Source organism: Beta vulgaris, chromosome 1 (assembly GCF_026745355.1).
Source record: "Beta vulgaris subsp. vulgaris cultivar EL10 chromosome 1, EL10.2, whole genome shotgun sequence".
Taxonomy (NCBI): Eukaryota; Viridiplantae; Streptophyta; class Magnoliopsida; order Caryophyllales; family Amaranthaceae; genus Beta; species Beta vulgaris.
In genome coordinates, this window is record NC_079202.1 from 58,621,608 (window position 1) to 58,642,693 (window position 21,086).

The following is a 21,086-nucleotide window of genomic DNA, read 5'->3' on the forward strand; positions in this document are numbered from 1 at the left end:
GATTTTGTAAAACTCCTTGAATTAAGTATTTCCCATTTATCATATTTATAGTGTAATATACAATATATTAGTAGAAACCGAATAATATAAAACACTATATTACAAATTATATCCTATAACAATGTACCCCTTCCGTTCCATAATATAATTCTTGTTTCTTATTTTTGCATAGGAATTATGACAAGTGGAACATAAAATGATAAACAATTAATGTCATGGAGAAACAACTAATTTTAGGAGAGAAAATGGAGAGTATTTGCTGAAGGAGCATAAAGTGTATGAAGAACTCAACTTTGGGTTGAATAAACAAAGAAAAGACAAGTTCCAAGATGTAATTAAATAATTGTGGCACGATTTTTTAGACATATCAAGAATAAATATAGTTTTTAAAAAACGAAAAGAACATTTTGAAATACTCAAAATAAAATACGAAAACTATATTTTGGGACGAGACTCACGAGAAGGTAGATCGGAAGAAAATATTCAATTTTCTATCAGTGTCCTAAATAATTATACACATAGCGTTAAAAACAGAGGAAGCACTCTTTGATTGACTAAATTCTACTCTAATTGACTAGTGGCCACCATCAATAATGGTTCCTCGCTAGCCTTTTTTGAAAATCAGCAGTCTTTTATTGACTAAATTCTCGTCGTAAGCAGTAAGATAGACTGTTCTTCGCTTGTTACTACTTGCTACTTAGTACTGAGCTAAGCAGACAATGCAAATCTTAATATTTACCATCACATTCAATTTATTGAGCCAAGAACAAAGACTTGTAACTTTCTTATATTTTGACTTTTCTTTGTTAATGTAATCAAGGCATGACAAGCATGTTGGTAAGCTTTCCATATATATTCTCTTGTTAATTTCAAGATAAATGCATAAAAATTAGATCAAGATGATATTCCTGTTGTTCTTCCTTGGAGCAATCTCTCTTTTCTTTCTCTTTGTAAAACATAGAAAAAATGAACCAATTAATCCACCGCCTGGACCAAAAGGACTTCCAATTATTGGAAATCTTCACCAATTTGATCCTTCAAAACCTGCTCATCTTTACTTTGCCAAGCTAGCCAAAATCTATGGCCCAATCTTAAGTTTACGACTCGGCCAACGAACAATGGTGGTGATTCAATCAGCAAAGGTGGCTAAACAAGTTCTGCAAGCACCACATAATAACTTTTGTAACAGATTAATAACGGCTGGTGCACAAAGGCTAAGTTACAATGGGTTAGATGTAGTTTTTGCTCCATATGGTGATTATTATAGAGAAGTTAAGAAACTATTTGTTGTTCATGTTTTAAGTACTAAGAGAGTTCAATCTTTTACTCCAATTCGACAAGAAGAAGTTTCAAGAATTGTTCGAAAGATTTCAACTCTGTCTTCTGATTCTAAAGTTGTGAATTTGAGCGAATTGGCTGTTAGTTATACAACGTCTATCCTTTGCAGGATCGCTTTCAGTAAAAGGTACGTATTTGATTAGTTAATTGGCAATTCATTTGCGCCACTTATTAGAATCAATTAGTTTTTGATCTCGTACAAAGCACAGGTGTTAATTTTGATGTGGTCAAAATTGTTTCAATGATATGATATATTCAACCTGTTTTGTTGAACTTATTTTTAATGCTGATGAGAAAAAATAAGTTAAAGATAAGTTTAGATAAAGTTTAATAAATTCAATTTGGCAAAAATAAGGTTTGATACACTCAGAAAATAAGGCCTAATAAGTTCAATTTAATTCATATAAGCAATTATAAGTTGAATAAAATAGTCTCAATATTAACCTATATACTTCCTCCGTAATAAAATATAGTTCCTATTTTTCATTTTAGGTGTCCCAACATATCGTGTTTGTTTCTATTTGAAAACATTCTTTATTTCCTCTAATATACCCTCATTGTAAAAAAAAAAATTATTTTTCTTATGTTTTCATTTTATCATGGAAAATGTAATCTCCCTTATTTAGTGTCATTGGTTGTACCCATTAAATATTTTTATTATTATTTAAATAATAAAAAATCTTTACCTATATATATGAAATTCAAGTTTTTATTTTCTTCTAATTGTGTCAATAAATTCATATTGTCAATTTAATTTTTAATCAGAGGTTTTTACACATATATAAGAATAGAAAATCAATCTCCTTAATTTAATATTTAATTGATACTTCCTCCGTTATGTTTAAATGAAACGTTTGCTTTTTCACGCAACCCAACGCGCTTCTTTAGTCATTAATATCTTTAGTTGTGTACACGTAAAAAATATAAAAAAGTTATAATTTGATAGTATGCATCGAGACGAATCTAATAAGATCCCACTTGACTATGTTTTTCTTTATATAATAGCGACAAAATTTGAGTTCAAATTTATCAATGAATAGTGTCATTTCATCCAATGTTTCATTTAAAACAGAACGGAGGAAGTATTTTAAATTCAATTCCGTACATAAGACTTTATATAAGGGGACATACACCATCTTCCTCCCCCCTCACTTATACTACCTATGTCCTTTATTAGTTTACCCACTTTGACTTATAACACTGTTCATCTTTATTACGTTGACCGTCATTTGTACTTTATATGTAAGGAAAATATAATCATGTGTGATATTATTTGATTCGTCTCAATATGTAGTTTTAGAATATTAAATTTTTATAATTTTTACAAATACATAATTAGAGATATTATTACTCAAAGTTTTACATCGGTAAATGTGAAAAGTCAAAAGGATAAACTAATAAAAGACGGGGGGAGTATAATAGAATTTAGTATAGATAATCGTCTTATTATAAAATATTAATATAGAATCAATTATGGCCCGGCTCGAAGGCCCATCCATCTCGGTTTATATTTTTTAGTTTTTCATGAATCATGGGATTGTTAAACATCGCTCCAAAATTACTTAAAATTGCCTGAGTCTTACCAAATATTTCCAACTTTATCCTTTTTTATTTCCACAACCACCACCTCCATCCCCACAACCACCATTGCAAACTACCATCGAGGCTACGCACACCACCAACTAAACCACCAAAAAATCCAAAAAAAATTGTCTCGTCCATGGCAGAAATGATGTTTCTGCCATAGATGAGGCTAACTTTTTTTGTTTTTGCGGTTTGCTCGTGGTGGTTTGCACGGGGGTAGGGGTTGTTGGTGGGGGTGGGGGAGGGTGGGAGATGCTGGTGGGTGGTTGTGGCAATGGGGGTGGTGGTGGCGGGAGGTGGATAGTGGTGGAGTGAGGTGGCTGGTGGTGGGGATGGTGGTTTAGTGAAAAAGAAAAAAAAAAGTTATAAATGTAATTCAACTTTTTTTTAGAGCGATTTTAAGTAATTTTCTGGTGATGAAAAAAAAGTTAAGATCAGGAAATTGTGAAAGAGCGTTATTCTCCGAACAAAATAAAAAACGCGAATTTACTTTTTTTTTTTTTTTTGAAAGAGAAATTTCATTAATTGAAGGCCAAACGACATCTACAATACAGCACAACCCCCTTGTAATTGCTGAATCAAGCAGCTATTGACGAGGAAGTCTATCATTCTGATATAGTTTGGGAATAACATTCTTGATCGAGTCAAGTTGACCGCATCCGAGATTCCAATACCTTCATGTTGAGTCTCGAACTTCAACCAATGAGAATAATTTCTCATACCTAAAAACAAAACCATACTCACAACTCCCATAGGGGAGAAGGAGATTTCCAAAACAGAAACTAAAAACCCCATAAAAGGGTTTGTGAAAATCTCATAAAGAAATACTAATTTATTGAAGAAAACAAGAAAATGAACTAAAAATTGAAAATGAAAGGGAAAAAGGGGCTTACCATGGATGAAAACATCCATGGCAGCCCCCTAATTGATGAAGAAGGGGTAAGAGAGGCTAGGGTTTTAGAGAGAGAAAAGGAGAGGGGAGGCTAGGGTTCGAATACTAAGTTAATGTAGTTGAGATAAACGCGAATTTACTTGTTCATATTTGATGATTCGCAAACCTTAATAGGAATCGAAATACTAAAACAATGTCATCTGAAACTAATTAAATCACAAAATAATATGGGCCGGCTTTGCTGGTTTTGGGCCTTGGTTTGGAATCATTTGAGCCGGTACATGGGCTTGTAAAATTGTGCTTTGTCACATCACTGATGGTTTTGATTTTTGACTGTGGGGTAGCCTGGTCTTGGTCGCCAAAGTCTTTTTTCCTTTTTTGATTGAAAATCTTTTTTTTAAGGATTAAAAATAAAACCACTTTGGAATTTTAAATATTTTAACTCAAAATAAGTCATTTTTTTAAATTAAAAGAAATTACTTTTAAACAAAAAGAGTAACTTTTTTACTTTGAATATGTTTTTGATATATAAGTAAGAATGGTTCATTTAGGGCAAAAAATTACATCATTCTCACAATAACTTGTCGTGCAATCATCTCATTTAAGAATCTGCATGTAATGATATTTATGAGATATTAAATATAGCATTCAACATATCTTGAATAAAACGATTTTATATTATAAGATATTTGATTATTACTGTAACACCCCCAAATTTCTCTCTTTTGGAAAACTTATTTTAATGTAAAACTCCTTGAGAAACTTGAGAGTATTACCGCCACGTGATAACGTTAAAGGCTTTAATACTAACTACTAAGTGAACTTTAAACTAATGCAGCGGAAATAACTTAAATAACTTCTCTTTATTAATATAAACTTTATTGTACAACTATATAACAATGAAAATAAAGAAAATAAAATAACAACTCCTTGACTAATTACGATTCCTCACTAGCTCCCCCATATGAAGTATGCATCAATCAACCTGTAAATTCTGCTCACCAAAAGGGTCATCACAGGGACAAAGCCATAAAACAAAACAAAACAAAAGCGTGTCAGTAAAAATACTGAGTACATGTATATGCGGAATATTAAACACTTTATCTAATTAAACTTTTGAAATATTTAATTTCAAAAAACCTTTCTGGATAATTGATAATACTTGTATAAACTCCTTGGATACTTGTATAATATAAAGTATATAACTTTAATAAAACTTCTTTTTCCTTGCCTAGGTACCTTTCCTAAAGTGTGCACACCCCCCAAGTTTAGTATTCCTTACTGAGTCTATTACGAGGGGAACTACCTTGTCCACATGACTTATACAAAAAGTACATGGGTAAATAATATAATAGCTACCGTTCTTGTTAATAAATAACAAGCCGTGACCTCTTTATAAATTGTGATCATAAAATATCATATAACTAATAAAAATCCTTTGGAAATCATCCTCCTTTAAAATGAATAATAATTCTTAAAACTTAGCCATATAAAGGCATATATAAAATACTTTATTCATGAAATCATCTTGGAAAACTTTAATTATACATGGGAAAATAATAACTTTTATAATATTAACAAAGCACAACAACAAATAACATTGCACTAGTTGTGCGTGAATGCTCTAGAACCCATATAATTTGGAAAGTATGAAAATTTTAAGAGTAGTAAACTGACGCAACCAAACTATAGCTTATAAAAATCAAAGTGACGCTATAATAAGTTTAAAAGCATATTACCATGGTAAACTACTAACGTTTAAGCATGATCATAGAAACTCATTAAGTTTCATAACAAAACTCCATAAAGACGTATTTCAATCTAAAATAATAACCCTAAACATGATACTACGCAAGCAGAACAACATTCACAGATCTACATATACACGCACCTTGAATAATAATAACTTTAGGGAGAAGAGAAAAGGTAGGCTAAGAGGGAGAGAGAGTTTAAACTTGAGAAAGAGATTTATTTCTCAAATTTGGTGTGAAAAATATGATGGGTGGAGACCCCTATTTATACTAGTTGGGTAAATAGGATAAGAATAGGAATAGGAACTAAAAGATAGATTTTTGAGAAAAGATAATTATTTTAGCTAGGATAAACTATCCTTTTATGATAATATAGTTAGAATAAAGGAATATTCCATAAGATAATAATCTAGATGCTAATTAATCAAAAGATAAAACCAACAATTAACCAAAAGATAAAGGAAAACAAGGTAACCAACTTTTGGTCAAGAAGAGATTAGCTCCCTGCGTGAGCTGCGAAGCTTTTAATTTTTCTTTTTTTTTTTTCTTTTTTTTTTTTTTTCTTTTTTTTCTCTTTTTATAAAATCCTTTTTTCTTTAAACCCTCTTTTTTTTTTTTTTTCTTTTTGCAAACCTTTTTGGAATAGTTTTTAAAATATTTTTAATTTATTTTGAACAAACTACATGAATATAAAACCAGGAAAGTTAGGTCAAAATTCATTGGCTAAAATTTATTTTAAATACACCAAAATCTTTCTTATAAAAGCCTTTTTAATAAATAATAAGCCTTTTTAGTAAATAAAACCTTTTTAAAAACTAAAACTTTTATAAATATATAAATAATAACTTACTAAAATACGGAGTATTACAATTACAATGTCTTGTGTTTCTTTGACAAAAATTAATAATATAAGGTCAAAAGAATCTAATAAATACAAATTTAAGGGTTTCTTTTGAGAATCAATAAAAGATATATCCAAGATCTAAAGAATATCTAAACACAAGATTACCATGTACGACTTTTCTATTTTTTTATGAATTTTCTTTAACTAAACACAAACCAATTAAACGTTAAAAGAAATGTCTTTTCTTGTTAGAAGGAATCCCTAAATCTACTTTTTATATCATTCAGAAAACAAAATGGCATAATTATTCCTTTAATATATACATAATTACATACTTCCTCTATTTCATTTTAATTGTTATACTTTGATATTTTACGCTATTCATAAATTTCACTTTGACCATTATTTGTGATTTATACGTGGATGAAAATATAGTCATGTGGGATTCGCCACTGAGAGGGAGGAATAAATTATTACTTAATATTTGTGTGCTTGGATTCATATAGGTACGAGGATGACGAAACGTCAAGGAGCAGATTTCATAACCTTCTAAATGAAGCTCAAGCTATGTTTGCAGGCTTTTTCTTTGTTGATCATTTTCCTTTAGTTGGCCACTGGGTTGATAAACTAGCTGGAAAATACTCTAGACTTGAGAAGACCTTTAAGAAATTGGAAGATTTTTATGAAGAGATCATCAATGATCATCGCAACAAGCCTAAATCTGCGCAAGAGGATATAATTGACATTTTACTCAATCTCAAGAATGAGGGTTCTTTTGCATTTGAGCTCACAATGGACCACATCAAAGCAACATTAATGGTAATTCCTATATTTTATCCTATCATAAAAACACTATTAACTTTTATAAATAAAAATATTTTACATTATAATCATGAAATACATTACAAACTAGTATTTTGGACAAGCGATGCCCCAAGTTGGTTACAATGATCAAATATATTTATTATTCATAAATCTCGTATTTGGATTTATTAGCTTTTCGATATATTTTTTTCTAGTGCGAAATTGAAAAATGTACATAATTGCATGATAAATTTTTTGAAATAAAACTTTATAAGGAATTGGGGATAAATATAACAAATTTAATGAAATTAGGGGTAAGAAAATGTTATTACTTAATAAAAGTGTTAGAGATCAAAAAACTTGTCTATGTCTTTATTATAATTGCATATAATTTCAAAACTTCATCATGTTTTACTTTAGTCCATTAAGCATTAAAATTGTAGCGGATCAGTGGTTAAACTCTCATGTTTCATTTCAAATGTCATATGTTCAAATCCTAGTAACTACATATTGTTAATATTTTTAAAGATATAAACATGTGTACTGGAAGCTTGAGAATAGTGCCATGTGACACCATTTCCTTGATAGGAATGTCTTTTAATATATTTGTATAGATTATTAGTTGGACATAACTTTTTCTTACAATTGCAAATTTCATATACTACCTCAGTTTCATATTATTTGCAACGATTTGACATAAAATATGAGTAGATAATGTTTAATCGTTCCAAATAATATTAAACAGACCTAGTAATTCATTCTTAGAGTTTTATTTCGCTTTCATTAACATCGATCATATATCTATAAAACACATTGTAAATAATTCAAACTAGCAATTTTTTTTGAAAATTTTCACGCGCCTGAAAGTGCAAATGAGAATTTACCTTTTTGTACATCAAGGCCAAAAACACGAAAATCTAGCCTTTTTATGTAGGATTTACATTGAATAGGGCCGTCTCATAAAATTAGGGGCCCTGTACTAAAATAAATTATAGAGATTAAATTTTTTTGGTGAATAGAAGAGATGGAAGAGTTATAAATGAGACTTTTTGGAGAATAGGAGAAGAAGAAAAACACCAAGTAGAAATTAATCTCTTTATATCTGTAATTAGATTTAGGTTTTTTTTTTGTGGATAGAAAACTAATAGAATAGGACCCTTATATTTCGGGGCCCTGTTGCTCACCCTGCACATGGCCTTAGCCCCCCGACATTGATTGTTATGACTGATATATTACACGCTCACCAATACAAACAAATTTACAGGATATGTTCGTAGCAGGAACCGATACAATGACAGCCATGATAGTATGGGTAATGACTGAACTAGCGAGAAATCCTGATGTAATGGAGAAAGTCCAACAAGAACTTCGAAATGCAATTCAAAACAAAGGTTATGTTGAAGAAGATGATCTCTCAAATCTCGAATACTTCAAAGCAGTAGTGAAAGAAACATTCAGATTGCATCCTCCAGGTCCAATACTAATTCCCCGAGAATCATTAGAAAAGAACACCATAGAAGGATATGATATTTTGCCCAACACTATAATATCCCTCAACTTATGGGCTATTGGAAGAGACCCCGAATTTTGGGATGATCCAGATTCCTATAAACCTGAAAGATTTCTTGGAAGTTCAGTGAATTTTTTAGGGCATGATTTCCAGTTTATTCCTTTTGGGTCTGGGAAAAGAGTTTGCCCTGGATTGAATCTTGGTGTTGCTGTTTTAGAGCTTTTAGTTGCTAATTTGATATACTCTTTTGATTGGGAACTTCCTAAGGGTCTAAAAAAGGAAGACATAGATACAGATGTGCAACATGGTGTTGTTATGCATAAGAAAAATCCACTCTGTCTAGTGGCAAAACCAATTTCATAAGGGAGCTTTTATGTATGTACGTAGTATATGATCACTTGTAACAGAATTTTAACGATATGCTTCATCGTCTTTTTCACGATCATATGCTCGAAAATATACTCAATAAAATCGTAGCAGTCAGTAGTTCCAATTGATCTTAAAATGTTAAAATGTTCACCACATTTCCCTCAGTTTATTAAAATGTTCATCATATGCTCGTATTCTAACGGACGTTAACTCGCCATTTGCCTTTATTTACGAGTTTGTCCCTATTAATGATAATTAATGTTAATTACCCCTTAAACCCCACAATTGCATCCTAAACTAATTAAACCTAATTTGTTTTTTTTTAAAAAAACATGTAATTTTTGTTCTTTTTTCCCCTCCCTCCCAATTTTTTTTCTCCATCCACGCAGCCACCATCACCCATCTAATTTCTCTCTCTTCCCCAACCCCACCTACTGGACCCTCCCTGAAAATTTTACAAAATATGAATTACTTTTTTCGGTAAATATTGGCTATCTACTATCATCACAATGTAATAATGGTAGCTCATAGTTTTCATTCTACTAAAACTTAATTTATTACTTACTACTTCCTTCAATATTTTTAGATGAATCATTTTGACTTTTGGCACTATTCACATACATGATTTTGACAATCTCATATGATTTGTACTCAAGAAAATGTATAGTCACGTGGGATCTTGTTAGATACGTCTCCACGTATATTTTCAAAAATATCAACTTTTTTGTAATTTTTGCATATTGATACTTAGATATATTAAGGTTTAAATTAGTGTCTTGACAAGTGTCCCTTAAGCAAATGAGCCAACTAAAAAAACAGACATAGTATAAAGTAAGGGACCATTTGGAGAAATTATCTACCACTTGGCACCGATAAAAGTGAAGAATATAATATTAGAATTAAATTTATATACTTTATTGTCTTTTAAAGTAATTATGTAATTATGTCACGTACATATAAAGCTAATCTCTATTATATATTGGAAGAGGAGAGGACTTGGTGTCCACCCTCTTCTACCATTATACTCTTATTAACAAAAACATTTACAACATCTCTGATTTATTGATTTTAACAAAAACAGAAAAAAACAATACAATGAATTTTGTGCACTATTTTGTGTACATGTTTTTACGCAATTGAGCTTTCTATTTGTTCTCACACGTACCACGTGTAGACCTGGTTATTGGATAGGATAATCTAATGGGTACAAGTAGAGGTGTAAATGATGCGAGTCGAGTTCAAATTTGAGCTAGCTCGACTCGACTCGACTCATTAGCATTTCAAGCCGAGCTTACTCGAGTCGAGTTTTTACCAAATTTTGACCAAGTCGAGTTTCGACATAGTAACTTTTGAGTAGCTTGCAAGTGTCTCGTTTGAAAGCAACACTAAGGTAGAAAATATGCCAAATGTAGGTCTTTTGTATAGATAATTGGGTATTCGAGTTTCTCATGAGTTTTCGAGTCAAGTATTGAGTTACTCAACTTGACTCACCAACATTGCGAGTCGAGATCGAGTTCGATTCAAGCTCACTCAAGTCGAGCTTTGATTGAGTCAATCTCGAGTAGCTCGTGAGTAATTGTCTCTTCTCATTTACACCCCTAGTTACAAGGGTAGGTCACATAAAAATGGTTCTTAAAGGATGTGGTCGATGATGAACAAGGTTTGTAGTGTACATTATTGTCATTGTAAAACAATAAAAACTCAATATATTTATGCGCACGGTAAAAAAAATCACATAAGGTCTAATATTTATGCGTACTTATGGCTATTTTCTCTATCTATTTCCTTTGCTCGTTTATCGAACTGCAATCACTGACCCGCAAACCACTCTGACCCGACCCTTTATTAATCCGCAATAAGGTGACACTTTAATGACCCAACCCACTACTTACACGTGCACCTACATAATAACCCATGTAGGTATCAGGTTTAGTCATGTGCATACAAGACTAGTAATAATAATACCAACTAGTTCTAGGCTGGGGCTTTAATTTTCCCTACAGAATTAAAATTTTCATTTATTAAAATTTTACTTTAAAATTATAACACCCAACATTACTTGAATTTTTTTTTTTGAGGGGACCAAACATTACTTGGTTTAATGACTAAAACTTTAATATATAAGTCTGAAGTCACATGACAAAATCTTATATCATGCATTTTTAAATTTTTTTCTTCAGCAGGATCATTAGCCACCAATTTTCCTCCACCAGTAGAATGATTACTTCCTTTTGAAGCTTTTATGGCATTATACCATTCAGAATAACCAATGATCTTGAATAATTGATCAATAGTGTGTCCTTTTCCCTTATAATGAGTACATTGTCTACTCATCTTTTCCTTTCTCAAATCTTTTTGCTCTTTCTTCCCTTGAATATACACATTAGGTCTTTGTCCACTCTTGTAAGTTTGTGCTGCTATTGCACTACTCTCAATCACAACACCACTAACTTATTCCTTGTGTTTTTTCAATTTGTTGAGCAATGGAAAACATTCTATTTATGCTAGGTAACGGATCCATATACAACACATTTGTAACAGTGTTATGACTGTTTAGACCAACCAGAAATCTCATCATTTTATCTTCATCTTCAAATTCATCCACCTTTTTAAAAAATGCACAATTACAATTATTCAAATCTCCACGAGTGTAAGAAGGAAATGCTCTTAAATACTGCATTTCATCCCACAGTTTCTTCAATTTACCGTAGTAAGACACTATAATCATATTTTCTTGCCTTAAATGGTCAAACTCCTTTTTCAGTTGATAAACTAATGGTCTATTAGTTTGTCCAAATCTTTCATTCAATTCTCTTCATAATTCCACAGTACCATCAATATATCCAAAATTATCAGCTAAATATGAGCTCGTAGAACTCAAATCCAACTCACAGCCATAACATCATCACGTTACCGTTTAGGATAATCTTTGTAAACAACAAGTTTCACAATTTATCCATTAATGAAACCTTCCTTATTTTTAGCAATTAATCCACGCCTAACATTTCTACTCCATGAACAAAATTTGAACCAGAAAACACCACAACAACAACAAGAAGAGATGGAGTAGGATTATCATATGTTGCAATGAATTGAGGATCAAGAGTACCTCTATTGTTCGATTGTTGATTATTGCTAGAAGAACCTTCATTCGCTTCAGATTCTCCAGCCTTCATTGTATCTTAGATGAAATTCAAAGGATCACAAGAATTTGAGAATATAATCGCAAGAAATTTCACAGCAATTTACAAGAAATTTGACAATTGCAAGAAATTTCACAATAAAATTGCAAGAAATTTCGCAACTATAATACGAATTTCACTTAAGAAATCATAACCTGGATCTCAAACAAGATATTCAAGCTCTGATACCATATAGAAATCGATAGAGTAAGAATATTTATGTGAGGGAAACAAGCTGTAGAGAGAGAATAATAGAAATTCTATATCTCAATTATGAGGTTACAGAAGAAAATAAATTGTACGAACAACTTTTATACAACTAACTAACTACCTTCCAACAAACTTAAAATATGGAATTCACAAAAATTAAGTGATACTAGATGGAATTTTCTAGGTGAAAAAGATCTGCGCACAATAGAAATTTGCAATGGTGATCACATCCTTTTGTCAAAGTTTTCATCCTCCTCTAGGTTGCGAGTTCCACACAAATGTAAACCATTTTCATTAACAGTGAGCTAATTATGTTAACTTAGATCCCTTAAAATAAAAAGGTAAAACATTAAAACATAATTACTACTTAACTAGGTAAACCTATTTACTCTCCTCCCCACTACCTGCTCTGCTTTCTTGGGACTATTCTGCACCACCAACGAAGCTTGATCGAGCTTTACTCTGGGATAATTCTGCACCACTACCATTTATGTAAGTCTTTTAGTTGATAAAATTTTCTGATGCTTTGTTCAATTTTACGAATGAAAAATCACAAAATTATGCTTTGTTCAATTCTATTTTCAATTTTCCTATCACGAAATTATGGCTTTGAATTGGTTGATAGGGAGCTTCATGACTTTGAATTGGTTGAAAGTGAGCTTCATGGCTTTGAATTGGTGGTGGTGAGTCGCCGGCGTCCAGAAAAGAAAAGTCGATGGAGGCCTCTGCTAGTGTTTTTCCATCGTTGTGGCGGTCGGTTTCGAGGTCCTGCCTTCTTTGCGGATCCTGAAGACCACCGTTTACGACACTTACACTATGGCTACTGTTGGGGGGAAGGAGGATGGGGTCGCCAACGACCTTTATAGAGCCGGAGATTCTCAGGCCGTTGACAAGCTAGCAGGAGGAGGTGAGTAGCGTGGCGGAAGTTTTTTTAGCTAGTGTTTGGTGAGAGAGAAAAGATGTTTACTTCTAAGAGGAGTAGTTCTTGAGGGGAACTTAAGATAAAGGCGTAGTATGCTTTCAAGTGAAAGCATTTATATCTGATGCTTGAATATTGAGATAAAATATTCATATTGCACTGGATAATTTTTATAATAAACAAAGAGCTCATAATAATCTTTACAATAGGCCAAATAAGTTTTAGCTTTTAGAGGGAAGCATATATTAAAGAGGTTGGTGTTAAATGAGGGAGGAAAGTTAGTTTATTAGTTAAACTAAGCTAAGTTAATATTTTCTAACTTTTTATTAACAATAGAGTCATGGTAGTAATTAGGGTGTAACTATAGTGATATTAGTTGAACAATTCTTATAATTTGAGTACCATATAGAATTTACAAAAATTGAGTGGTATTAAATAGAATTTCCCTTTTAACTATTTCTTTTCTGGTTTTATTGATTTACTTTTTTCCTTGTTCTTTTTGCATATTTGGGGTTCATCTAAATCCTTTGAATTCTTACTCGATACGCTCCACTGTGGAGTCTTGATTGATGATTAGAAGATTGTAATAAAATTTTGAAAGAGAATACAAAGAGACAAAAAATAATGTGAAAAGGAGACAATTGTCACAAAGAGCTTTTGACGAACAAGTGGCATACACATATTTATTTAAAGTTGATACAAATTACACATATTACCCATAATTATATTTATATGTATAAAAATAATATAGACGCATCATCCTAGAATTACATGGATATTAACACACTCACCTTTACGGCTTTACGCATGCATTTAAACCAGTTGCACTTGTAGTAGAATTACTTTGACATTAAGTTTCTTTTGCAACAAGACAAAGTGGATTTTTCTTATGCATTGCTATACCAGGGAGCACATCTGTGTCAATATCTTCCTTTGTTAAACCATCAGGTATTTCCCAATCAAATGAGTATAGCAAATTGGCAAGTGCAAGTTCCATGTTAACAATACCAAGATTTAACCCTGGACACATTCTTGTGCCAGCTCCAAACGGAAGTAGCTCAAAGTCACTTCCTTTGAGATCTATCGAAGTTTCGAAAAACCTTTCAGGCATGAACTTTTCTGGATCTTTCCATAATTTAGGGTCTCTTCCAATAGCCCATATATTGATATGAACTAATGTTTTAGGTAGAATATCATAACCATCAATTGTGGTCTTTTTTACTGATTCATGTGCAACTAGTAACGGAGCTGCAGGATGCAACCTGAATGTTTCCTTCACAACTGCCTTAAAGTATTTGAACTTTGGAAGATCATTTTTGTCTACAAAATCCTTATTTTGTACGACATTCCTGATCTCCTCTTGTACTTTCTTCATAGTATGAGGGTTCTTCACTAGCTCCGTCATTGCCCAAACTACCATCACTGAGCTTGTATCTGTTCCTGCTACAAAAATATTCTAAAAAAAAAAGAGACTATATTGTCAAGATTATACTCATCGACCTCCTTCGATGCATAATAAATAAGTTTCCGTTTAATTTCTTCAATGTCAAATTTCATAAATTTTGGTCGTATTTTCTAACCATATAGAAGTATATAACAAAGATCATGTGCGATGTTAAAGGATTTATTTGGATGTGTACATTAAAATATCACATTTCTTTATAATTTTTGCTATTATGTAACTATATTATGACACTTAAATGAAATTTTTTATCAGTTAATCATAGGATTTAAGTGTATCCATTCCGGCTTTTAGAATATTATGCAATGATACCATAATACACTTCCTACGTGTTTCTTTTTTTTACTTGCATCAGTTTGGCTTCCGATTTATTCTTTGCCCCGTGATATTTGACCATATATCTTTAATATATTATTTATTAGCAAAAAAGATTTTGAAAGCATAATATTTTAAAAATAGATATTGAGATGAATCTAAGTCATAACATGTATGTTAATCATATTATAAGCCTAATATTACCGACCAAAATTAGCAATCCTCTATTTTTTGAATCGTTGTACCCAAACAAATGGCACGCATGTTAAGAGTCTGTATATAAGGTGTGATGATCATTAATCAATTGTGAGGAGAAAACCTTTTCCATAACGAAAATGATACCATTAATTCAAAAGCCCCCAAAAAAATGGTACAACAAAAAAACTCGGAAATAGTATATATAAATAATGCAAAAGTTAATATGATATAAACAAGATATTCCGGAAATTAAAGTCACTTATTTATGAAGTATATATAAGGAAAATTTGCACAAAATCATCTTAAGTTTTCACTTATTTAGAAACTCTCACCTTTATGTTTTTTTTTCCCTAAATTTCCACCTAAACTTTACAAAACCTTTATAAACTCCCACCACTTAATGGGTTTTGCCAAACTCCATTAGTAGTGGGACCTACATCGGTTATTTCTTTTGTTTTTCCCTCCAAACAACTCACTTCCCTCATTCATCTCTCTAAAAATGATGTCGTCTTCCTCTTCCCACCATTAAGTTTTCCCTTTTTTCCAATTCTCTCTCTCTCTTCATTCATCTCTCTTGAAATATGGGTAAATTTCAGGGTTCCGAACAACATTTTTGTAGAGATGAATGAGGGAAGTGAGTTGCTTGGAGAGAAAAACAAAGAAATAATTGATGTGGGTCCCACCACTAACGGAGTTTGGCAAAATCCGATAAGTGGTGGGAGTTTATAAAGGTTTTGTAAAGTTTAGGTGGAAATTTGGGGAAAAAAACATAAAGGTGGGAGTTTCTAAATAAGTGAAAACTTAAGGTGGTTTTGTGCAAATTTTCCTATATATAACGGCTTAATGGAATCTGGCATCATTGGCTAGATATAATATGCGAAGGTGAGAATGACGTACCATCAACAATGCTTTGATGTGGTCCAAGGTGAGCTCAAAACAACGTTGTTTCTTAAGGTTGAGTAGAACGTCAATAATATCCTCTTGCGGAGATTTAAACCTGTTTGGGTCAAGATGGTCATTGATAATTTCTTCATAAAATGCATCCAAATCCTTAAACGTTCTTTCAAGCCTCGAGGAGTTTCCACTTAGCCAATCAAGGCAGCCACCAAAAGGGAAATAATCAGCAAAGAAGAAGGCTATGAACATGGCTTGTGCATCATTAAGTAGTGTATGAAATTTGCTCCTTGACGCTTCAGCTTCCTCGTACCTGGAAAAATTCAGAAATGCAGGTTAAGCATATCACACAACTTTTTACGTTTCTATTCTAGCAGCCTATTAAAAACATTTGAGTATACATCTTTTACATTAGGCAGATTTTATTAAAAATATGCAGTTTTGATCGAGTTCATTACCTAATTCAGGTTCAAATAATAACTTTTAGTACACATGCATAAATGGCTTTTTATTGGACTGGGCTATCAGCATATGATTGATATGTTTAGTTCACCTGAAATTTTCTGATCTGAACTTTTTTTTTCTGATCTGATCTGATCTGACCTGAACTGATCTGATCTGACCTGAACTGATCTGATCTGATCTGATTCAAGATCTTATTTTTTAGATTTTTCTCAATATATAAGAAAAAATATAATCATGTGGGGTCTTGTTTGATTCGTCTCAATGAGTACTTTATTAATATTTAATTATTATAATTTTTACTAATATGTAATGAAAGATATTTAATAGTATAATGATTTTTAAATATAAGCATGATCTAATCTGAACTTATTTTTTTTTATCTGATCTGAATTTATTTTTTCTGATCTGATCTGATCTGATCTGATTTGAAATAAGCAAAAATAAGGTGAACTGAACATAGCCACAGAAGTTAACAAAGTAGAATGTGTATTTATACACGGTATACTATAAATAGTGTCGAAGAATCTGTAGTGGCATTAATATATATTGTTAGTAGTATACCTCCTGCCAAAAGCAATCCTGCACATATTCGAACATGAGTATGCCATAACCAATTCACTTAAGTTAACAATTTTTGAAGCAGAAGATAACGAGGAGATGTTTTTAATCATCCTTAAGACTTCTTCTTGACCAATAGGGGCAAAAGACTCCACTCTTTTGGAGTTAAGGAGATGAACCACACTAATCTTCTTTACTTCTCTAAAATATTCATTATATGGGGAAAAAGCTATGTCTAACCCATTGTAACTTAGTTTTTGGGATCCAGCAAATTGTGGTCTATCAGAAAAGTTGAGGTCCTGTGTTTGGAGAACCTCTTTTGCTAGCTTGGCTGATTGAACCACAACAACTGGTACGCGTCCGAATCTCAAGCTTAAGATTGGGCCATAGGTCTTGGCTAGATTGGCTAAGTAGACGTGAGGTTTTGAGGCGTCGAATTGGTGTAAGTTTCCTATCAAGGGGATCCCTTTAGGTCCAGGTGCAAGATGAACATGCTCATCTTTTCTGTGCTTAGTAAGAAGCAAAAACACTAGGGTAAGAAACAGAATTGCAAGTAAGGCAAACATTAGTGGCATGACGACTTGTGGTCGAAGTTTTTATATGCGCTTGTTATTTTTTTTTTGTATATTGAGCAACGAGCTAGGTAGCTAACCATGCATATATATTTATAGGCCGGCAAATCTTCAGCTGTTCTTTTCACTACTAGAAGAATTGTCCAACATGTTTAAAGTCAAACTAGGTGTTCACCCGAACAATGCCCCAGATCATCTACAAATGTGAATTCGAAGTGTTAAATCAAACACTTGAGAGAAGTGAAAAAAAAAAGTATAGGCATTGGATTGTGCTCGTGAAATAATCTTCCAGTTTCTTTTAAATTTCTACATAGTAAAGTATGATATGAATTATTGATCAGTATAACTCTCAACTTCAAGAGAGTACATATATAATTAATTACAAAGACGATGATACAACCTCATTTTTGAAATTCAGGTTAATGTGTAAGAATATAATCGGATGCAATTAAATAGTATAATGGTGTTGATCAGGAGGGTTATAAAATTTTAAGAGTTTTTTTAATAATATAATAGTATTGGAAAGTAGCACAAACTATTATTACCATTAAATTGATGAGTATTAATATATACATTTGTACTTAATTGTTTTAAAAGAGAAATATTATTATGTTGTCTTTAAATAATATTATTATGTTGTCTTTAAATAATATTGTTTTCTACAAAGTCCGTGTAGGTGGCAAGTTCAAAAGAAATTTAAACTCTCTTATTAATGAATGTGGGAATAATTTGGATGTAAGAAATTATATGTTTAAATGCTTTTCTTAGATGTATGTTATATATTTCTTTTTCCCATAAAAACCAAAAAGTTATGATAGAATAGTTGATTAGAGTGTTCGTATTTCAAATGGGAGGTTGTGTGTTCGAGTTTTCACATATACATTTTTTGTTGATTACTTTGTATCATTTATTTGAGAGGAGGAGAAGTATGTACATTTGGTAGCATGGCATTTTCAAAATTAATACTCCCTCAGTTTTTTTTTTTTTTTTATCATTTTCACTTTCCTATGCGCGTCTCCTAATGCACCACTTTGAACTTAAATATCTTTCATTATATATTAGTAAAATTATAACGATTAAATATTAATGATGTACTAGTTGAGACAAATCAAACAAGACCACACATGACTATATTTTTTCTTATAAATTGAAAAAAATGGAGAAGATTCTCTCTAAATATAAATAGTGCCAAGATTCCAAGTGAGAAAGATAAAAAAACAGAAGAAGTATAATGGAAGAAAAAAACTAATTAATATTATACTTGTAATGGAGTTTTGAAACTGTAAATTTCTGCTCTTATCAAAAGTTTTTCTAATTGTTGATCAAAATGTCTGGAATTACAAGTTTATTTTCTTTCTAATATTTTTAGTGAGATTATTGAATCAGTTATGTTTGATTTATAAACTTTTAATTATAAATTTATTTTAAATGAATCTTGCCTTAAAGATTATATTCAAGATAGATATAATGGTTCAAAATAAGGATTTTAAAACGTTTTAAGTTTATATTAAATCTTTAATGAATTTACTCCAAATTGTGTTTAGCTAAAAGTTCAATATTTGTAAATCAAAGTTGGTTAATTTTATCTTAACTATATACTTCCTTCGTTCTTTTATGATAATTATATATTTCTTTTTCTGTAAGTTTACGATTAATTACTACATATCCATTTTTGGTAACTTCCCACGCCCTCACATATATACTTTTTTTTTCTGTATTAGGAACCACTTATCTCCCATGTGATCTATAATATATATCTTTTTATTATACTACCTTCATTCGTAAATAAGTTCCTATTTTTTCATTTATGTCTGTCCAAAATAGATTTTCTATTTCCTTTTTTGGTATGGGTTCACCAAATAAAATATTATTTAGTTTTCACTTTATTATATTATTCACTTCTCCACATTCTCTCTCTTCAATAAACAATTCATGAATAGTATACTAGCTTTTATTTTTAATTGCTAATTAATACAACTAAGTTCCCATTTATGATTTTTCCTTAATACTTGTGTTCAAAAGAAATGAAAACTCTATTTAAAGAGTGAGGGCGTAACATTTGTTTATCTTTGAACTTAATGTTTGAACTCTGATATGACAATTATCCCTCATTAATTTGAAAAGGATGATTTTCAAGAATTATAGTACACTCAATATATATAAAAGAAGAAATCATGCCTTTGTCCAGAAGTCCATTACAAGGCAGACACCGTACCCCCCACAGGTAGGAATTAATTGAACCTTCAATATCGTTGGGGAAGATAGAAAAACTCACCACTTGAGCCAACCAACCCAAGTTCACCATTGATAATGGCATCTAGGTGGGGGAGCTGTATGAGGATAGTTTGATGAATTTCTTCTTATCTATTAAAAAATTATATATATTTCATTATCTATGAGTAAAATTATAAAATGTAGATAAATTTGAAAATTCACATGGTAGACTTAAGTGGCAAAATTACACTCTCAAAAGCATTCTCCTTTATCTTACACAATAAGTTTTCTTATTGAGGCACTGCATTAGGTACTTCGCAATATAAGATAATATAAAAAATATATATTAAGATGCTAACTGTGTTCCAACATTGATCACTCAACTATTTGGATCCAAATTTATAGAATTATAGTAGTTGATTCATTTTGTAAATAAGACATCTTAGGCAGGGAATGTATTTAGACTTATTACGTAATAAAACACTTTGGTAATAAATAAAGTCATCAAATGTTGTAATCTTATGAACGATGTTCTAGATATATAATTGCAATTTGCAATGACTTCATCCAATAGTAACTTGATCATGGTTTCCATTGTGTAATTAACTTCTCTAATAAGTAAAAACATCTAGTGAGATAGGGTTGTGAACGGCAGTAAAGCGGCAACACATCGCTCGCGAGGTCCCCCTATGGCCTACAGTGTCGTAGAAATGTAATGTACAGTGTATATAGATATAGACTACAGACGACTTGAACATATTAATTTAATGTCGTAACCTTTTTCGCTACGTTTCTTACCGATCCTTTGGTTTCATACTATTCACTCTGATCTTCTTTCGATCAATTTATAGATAATAAAAGTATGATAAGAATTTGTAGAAGAAATCAGCTATCGAAAGCATTTGGTATACAAATTTGTCTGAACAATATTGGTGATTGGATAAAACGAGAGTATAACCTAGGCTAATACAAATAACGAACATAAAAACTAAAATGAGCTATAGT

At 31.4% G+C, this 21,086-nt stretch overlaps 2 protein-coding genes across 2 annotated transcripts; one reads left to right on the forward strand and one right to left on the reverse strand.

Annotated features, from left to right (window-relative positions):
• Positions 1 to 715: 715 nt before the first annotated feature.
• On the forward strand, positions 716 to 9,228 carry LOC104887906 (6,7,8-trihydroxycoumarin synthase). The gene is made up of 3 exons (XM_010672685.4): positions 716 to 1,465; positions 6,916 to 7,228; positions 8,478 to 9,228. Exons 1-3 carry the CDS (start codon positions 900 to 902, stop codon positions 9,084 to 9,086), a joined length of 1,488 nt encoding a protein of 495 aa, XP_010670987.1. The 5' UTR covers positions 716 to 899; the 3' UTR covers positions 9,087 to 9,228.
• Positions 9,229 to 14,067: 4,839 nt separating this feature from the next.
• LOC104887896 (6,7,8-trihydroxycoumarin synthase) lies at positions 14,068 to 17,922 on the reverse strand. Its single transcript, XM_010672674.4, has 3 exons — positions 17,299 to 17,922; positions 16,276 to 16,585; positions 14,068 to 14,859 (listed from the first exon to the last, which is right to left on the reverse strand). The coding sequence occupies exons 1-3, from the start codon at positions 17,868 to 17,870 to the stop codon at positions 14,254 to 14,256; spliced, it is 1,488 nt and encodes a 495-aa protein (XP_010670976.1). The 5' UTR covers positions 17,871 to 17,922; the 3' UTR covers positions 14,068 to 14,253.
• Positions 17,923 to 21,086: the final 3,164 nt, after the last annotated feature.

What these genes read in the sequence shown, in the direction of transcription:
- LOC104887906 (XM_010672685.4), top strand. Translation starts at nt 900, where the DNA reads ATGATATTCCTGTTGTTCTTCCTTGGAGCAATCTCTCTTTTCTTTCTC. An exon ending in AGGATCGCTTTCAGTAAAAG is followed by an intron (nt 1,466 to 6,915) that starts GTACGTATTTGA and finishes GGATTCATATAG; the next exon opens with GTACGAGGATGACGAAACGT. An exon ending in ACATCAAAGCAACATTAATG is followed by an intron (nt 7,229 to 8,477) that starts GTAATTCCTATA and finishes ACAAATTTACAG; the next exon opens with GATATGTTCGTAGCAGGAAC.
- LOC104887896 (XM_010672674.4), bottom strand. Translation starts at nt 17,870, where the DNA reads ATGCCACTAATGTTTGCCTTACTTGCAATTCTGTTTCTTACCCTAGTG. An exon ending in AGGATTGCTTTTGGCAGGAG is followed by an intron (nt 16,586 to 17,298) that starts GTATACTACTAA and finishes GAATTTTTCCAG; the next exon opens with GTACGAGGAAGCTGAAGCGT. An exon ending in ACATCAAAGCATTGTTGATG is followed by an intron (nt 14,860 to 16,275) that starts GTACGTCATTCT and finishes TTTTTTTTTTAG; the next exon opens with AATATTTTTGTAGCAGGAAC.